Source organism: Notolabrus celidotus, chromosome 7, assembly GCF_009762535.1.
Source record: "Notolabrus celidotus isolate fNotCel1 chromosome 7, fNotCel1.pri, whole genome shotgun sequence".
Taxonomy (NCBI): Eukaryota; Metazoa; Chordata; class Actinopteri; order Labriformes; family Labridae; genus Notolabrus; species Notolabrus celidotus.
The window spans coordinates 7,384,654-7,390,653 of NC_048278.1; the positions used below are offsets into that span (position 1 = coordinate 7,384,654).

The 6,000-nt window shown below is 43.3% G+C and overlaps 1 protein-coding gene across 1 annotated transcript in view; it reads right to left on the reverse strand.

Moving 5' to 3' along the window:
• Positions 1-4,311, reverse strand: part of ccdc85al (coiled-coil domain containing 85A, like) — a 31,047-nt gene extending 26,736 nt beyond the window's left edge. The window contains exons 1-2 of the mRNA XM_034687841.1: positions 3,586-4,311; positions 1,238-2,318 (exon numbers count right to left, since the gene is read on the reverse strand). Of these exons, the coding sequence (XP_034543732.1) occupies positions 1,238-2,318; positions 3,586-3,831 (1,327 nt within the window). The 5' untranslated portion in view covers positions 3,832-4,311. The remainder of the gene's footprint in view (positions 1-1,237; positions 2,319-3,585) is intronic.
• Between the last annotated feature and the right edge of the window lie 1,689 nt (positions 4,312-6,000).

The window sequence follows — 6,000 nt, forward strand, 5'->3', positions numbered from 1 at the left end:
ATCAGCCACTGTGGGGTATTTAAACAGCAGCCAAGTTGCTACTTTGATATTCCTCCTTCTCTCTGACATCCTTAACTCCCACTGATCTCACCAGGATCGGCAAAATTGCAGCAAAGATATGTGGGTTATTTACTGCCAAAGAAGTGCATGTGGGTGCCTATTTATGCGTGCCAACAGTGGAAACATTACACTGAAATCTGATCACAGTTCATTTGAGATGAATCTGTTAAACTTAGAAACAGGACATGTTAAATAAATATTTTTGAATAATTTAGTTTCTCTCTCATCCATTGAGCCAACCCACATCCCTCAAGAGATGACAAAAATTCAATAGTGCTGTACATTTTGCAACAGTCAAAAAGAGGAAGAGTATCTTTTTTCTCAATCAAATACAGTAGGTGTCTTCCAATAACACCACCACTGCTCTACTGCTTTTTTTAATTCTAACAGATGTCTACACTAACCCTAGTCCTATGTATCCTCACACAGGGGAAGAAATAGCAACCTAGCTGAACCTAAAGCTGGGCGATATTGAAAAATATGTTATCACGCTAACTGTTTTAAATATCAGTCGATATTGATAACTATCAGGATATATCAAATCATTATTTCATTTCAATTTAAAGGCAGATTATTTCAAAGTTTAAGAAACCAGACTTCTGTTATTAGCTTGTATCTGGATTTAGTTTTCTGATTAGCTTCTTGAATCCATCATTTTTGACGCTGCTGACAGGGAGCAGGTCTTTTGTGTATATGAGATTGTTTTAGTGTGTAGATTCTTATTTTTCTCAGGTTGGGGTAATTTACATAATTAGATATAAAATTACGAGAAATACATGTCACATTGTAAACTGTGTATCAATTTATAAAGTATTGTTGTGAGTAGTGCACTCCCCTTTAAGGTGACTATGGAGTACAGGCGGAGTGATGTTTTTGTAATTACAGATTTAAATGTATCAAACTTTTATTGAATATTTGTTATATTTATATTGAGGAAAATTATATCACGTTTATTATCGTTATCGAATCATTGCCCAGCCCTAGCTGAACCTTAAGATTATTTTGTGTTAACTTGAGTTGTTCAGGGGCTAAAGTGTCATCTGGTGCATGTCAGGTTGTCAGGTTTGATTTAGTAAGAAATATCATATTAGAATATTCGTCTCTTTTGGAAAACAAAAAAAGATGGTCACATTAAATTAACTTACTCAGAAACAGTGCCACGCATACACACACCTACCATTCATGCCGTTGTAGATGCTCCGATGATGTGGCGACAGCTCGTCTCCGGCCGCCCTCCTCTGCCCCTCCCTCACAGGGCTGCCAAACTTCACGTGGTCAGGGCTCATACTGTACTGGTGCCTATGAGTTTCAGGGCTGCCTCCCTTGACCTTTTCGTGGTGCTCAATGGTCCCTAAATGTGCCAGCCTGGGCTCTGGGCTCCCACAGCCAGTACTGCTAATGCTGCTCCTGTTGTGCCTCTGATAGAACTCCCCGCTGCCCCCCTGACCCAGGAAGTGCTGCCTCTGGCCCAGGAGGAGATCAGAGCTGTGGTGCTTGGGGTGCTGTTCTGGACTACGCCCGCCCACGTTCCTGCCATACTTCTCCGGACTGAGGCCCCGCATGTATCGACTGTGGTCGGGCACAGATATGGAGCCACAGCGGGGCCGGCAGATCTGGGGGAGCGTGTACGGGTACTCCAGACTTGTACTCCGGTGGCGCCCAGGAGGAAGCTCGGGACTGGACACCTCTCTGTCTCCTCCACCTGCTAATCCACTGATGCTGCTACACCTGGGTTTGTGCACAAGCTCAGGGCTCCCTTTTTCCCCACCACTGCTGCTGACTCCACCCACCCCTGGAGCCAGGTGAGGCTGTTTATGATGAGGGTGATCAGAGCTGTCGGCACTCCCTGCACTGGAGGTGCTGCTCCCATCTCCTACGTCTCTCATCAAGAGCCCATGCCCGGGCACCAACAGCAAACTATTCTGACTGTCTATGGAGTTGCGGCAACCTCCCATTCCTACCCCTACTCCACTACCTCCTCCTCCCACTCCTACACCTACCACTCCCTTCTCCTCATCCAGCAGCAAGCAAAGCTCCTTCAGTTCCATGTTTTCCTTGATTACCTCCTCTTGACGGACCTCCAGCTCCTTCAGTTTCTGCAGGTAGAGGGTCACCTCTTTGCGCATGATGCTGGCACTGTAGCGCCCCAAACGCTGCCACTCCCTGGACACACGTTTGCCTTTCTGGCGGTCATCGTCCAGGAAGCAGCATAAGTCCCTCAGCTCACGGTTGTCCTCCTGCAGCTTCTGGTTAATGTCCTGGGAGAAAAAGAGGGGTGTAAAAATACTTAACTTAACTTTTGGATGCATTCTAAAATGAGACAGAGCGGATCAGTTAAGAGAGATCAAAAATGTGCTTTTGATTTTGTTCAAAACTAAATTGTTTGTCATCAATTGATTTAAGTTCCAGGTATATCCGCATGTATGTCCCTATTTCAATTGGTTTTAATGCTTTTTTAGATAACAGTCAGACGCTCTATGCAATCATAATAAAATGAAATCCTAATCCGAGCTGTCTTACCTAGCAAAGCATTGGCTCTGTGTACCATTCAAAGGGAACTAAATCGTGTAGAATGCTCTGTAGGAGATGGAGAGGCCACATACAAAAATAAGAATGGGCTAGGCCAATGAAATTACACACCCTGAACATTTTACGCCCAGCAAAGTGTAATTAAATGTCCCTTCTTCACCTTCCCAAGAGCTCCTTCTTTCTCTCCTCTCCTCCCTCTCCCTCTCCTACCCCCAGCTCTTTCCTGTGTAATTAGGCAGCTTGGATGGGTGGAGAGGTGACAAGGGCTCCAAGAAAGGCAAATGATCCCCATGTGCTCCAGGCCACCTAAGGCAGAGATTCTGCTTTAACTGTAAATATTGTGGACACTTTCGCTGAATCTCTTTCAGTAGGCGTGCAGAAAACGAAGGCAGAAAGGAGGACGCTGTCATGTACTGTAGTTATAAAGCAAATGCCACGTTGTTCTAAAAGCAGACTGAGCTACACACACTCTGGATGCATGAGCAGGATTTTTCTGAGAATGTGAAGTTTGTGTTTCTCAGACGGAGAGAGATCTGGTGGCCAGACTCCAGCTGCTCTTAATGAACTGTGCTATAGATTTACAGAGGGAGAAGCCAACCTTAAGAGTATTAGCTGGATTCATTTTTAGCCTTATTGTCTTCCAATGTCCTTGTTTTATGTTTTAAACTTATGTTTTAAGAATACACTGTCATTGATTTTAGTCTTGGGCATCTTTTTCCTGTTTATTTACATTTTCTTGCTTTCCAACTCTTAAATAAAGTCAAGTTATCAAAAGAGAGCCTGAGCATGCCTCTATAGCCTATATGTGCACACATGGTCAATATACAATTATGCTACAGGCCTGCACAATGGCCTAAAGAACTTAAGTGATACCATCTATTCTTACAATATGTTTGCAGAGCACATCTTAACAGTAGAACATCCCTCCTGCTGTGCGCGTTCTCAGGTGCGCTCCAAACCTATGATCTCATCATTCACCAATGCGCGCCCCCTCACCTTCAGCCCCCTGATCTCGTTCAAGTGCAGCTGGAGGCTGCGATTGACCTCCCGGATAAGATTCCCGTGGTCCAGAATCACGCTCATCTTGTCGGCCTCAGACCGCCTCAGCCGCCGAACCAGATCCTCCTTGGTCCACTTCAGCAGCTCCTCGTCAGTCAGACCAGAGATATCCTCCGCCGGACTTTCAGTCTTCGCTATCGACAGCTGGAGCTGGGGCTGGGGCGTCGGAGTCGCTTTCTCCATTGGCACAGCTCCTCCGGCACCGACACACGGCAGAAAACAGTCAGAGGCTCGGGAACAACCTCTGCTCGCATCCGCTCCCCGGTTGACTTGGGCAGGAAACGGTTACCGGTAGAAAGTCAGTCGCATAGTTTGGCCTTTTTGGTTTGCTCCAGGCTCTCCCACTCTGCCAAAGCAACAGCTGACGGTGCCGGCTGAGTGCGTTACAGTGGAGAAGATGCTCCGCTGTCTACCACTGCAACATCCTCAGTGCCAGGGTGTAGCCTTCTTTAGGCAGCCAACTTGCAGCATGAGGAAACGGCTCAGTTTAGTATCCAAAATCGGTTCCAAACGTGTTCAGAGTATGAAAACCTTCGGTGGGCTGTCGTGGCACACACCTGCCGCCTGTAGATCCACACTGCGAGAGAGAGAGGGGGAGAGAGAGGAGAGAGTCTGCTGTGCACGGAGGAAACAGAGAGGTAGAGGGAGAGGGCGCAGCTCTTCTCTCTCTCTCTCTCCCTGCTTTCTGTAGCTCTCTCCAGGGGACACGCTTCAGAAAAAAAGATTTGGTAACAGCGCCACTCAATGTCCAGAGAGAGTCAAAACAAGATATGTCCAATTTCAGGTTCCACACTTGTTCTTGTTCCTGTCAACCTGCTGCGTTTTTCAAAACGTGTTGAAATTAGCAGCACACACAAGCTGAAAAAAATTATCAAAAACAAAAATGATGTGATGATAACCTGGGGGGACAGTGCTTTCTCTGTCGCTGCCCCCACCCTCTGGAACTCTCTCCCCCAACTCCTCAGACTCTGTCCCTCACTCACCAACTTCAAATCCGGGCTCAAAACCCACATTTAGAAAGGCTTTTAACCTATAATTGATTGATTTGTTTGTTTGTTTGTTTTTGTTTGTTTTTTGCTTTGCTTTCCTTTGTTTATCTATTGTATAATTTATTTTTTGTCAAGTGTCTTAGAGAAACTTTTAAAGCGCTTTTACAAATACAATGTATGATTATTATTATTATTATTATTATTATTATTATTATTATTATTATTATTATAAACATTTCTAGACATTTATCTATTGACAACTTTATGAGTTCCTTTTGACTGTAAAGATATCAAATGTCCTTAGTAGTCCTTAAACGCATCATGAGAATGACAGAATTTGGCCACAGTTTAAATTCAGCACCTTGGACAGCTGCTAATAAGAGTTTATGTGATCTCAATTTAATTTGGTATATTTAAAATTTAAAATGTAATCCCGTACAATATAGTCTTATATTCTAACTCATTAACCAATAACAATGACGCTACATAAGCCCTGAGTCCATTTTATTAACAATGCTTTCTGTGGTAACCTGTTAATAACAGTTGTTTTTCTGATGTCTTGACTTCACCTCAGATTATCATAACTCATATCCCCAGAGTCACAAAAGCACAAAACAAACAGCAGTTTCCAAAGTAAAGGTGTTGAAGTTAAGAGAGTTAAGGCTAAAGTTACTTTCCCAAATAATCTACTGTCAGGGAGTAACTCAGTAGTTCAGTCACGTTTTAATGGTACTAGTTAGAAGTTGTAACTAATTAACAATTTTACAGTAACTTGGCAAATACTGGAAACCACATAGACTACTCACATAGCCTACACACTCGAACAATACACACTGCATTACACATTCTAACTCGACATATAGTATGCCTCTATCAACTTACTTATCACACAGGAAGACCGTTAGAACCTTTCCCCCCAGAAGATCCTTCAAATCAGACAGCATCTAGTTTATACGGTGCAATTTATATACCAAATTTTACAGTAGCTGTTAGCCAGGTTCTACTCTGCACCTGATTATTATTTTCAACAGAAAGCAAGCTTTGAAAAAAGTTCATTTGAATTAATCCTTTATGACAGGACAACCATGCAGTATTATAATTAAATAAGTTAAGATCGTGACAAACAACAGTAAATTACTTGTAACAAGAAAATTGATACATGTCTACTTAGGGCCTCCTTACCCAGGTCCACAGATTAGGAATACTTTTGTATTTGATGAAAATTTAAAGGCTACTTCTGGCTTAATAAGTTGAGAATAGTTTTTGACACTTGGAAGGCCAGCCTTCAGAATAGGGACAAATCCTCGAAAGAATATGCTTTTACATCAATACAGAACAACACCCACCAGGGCCGGCAGTGGCA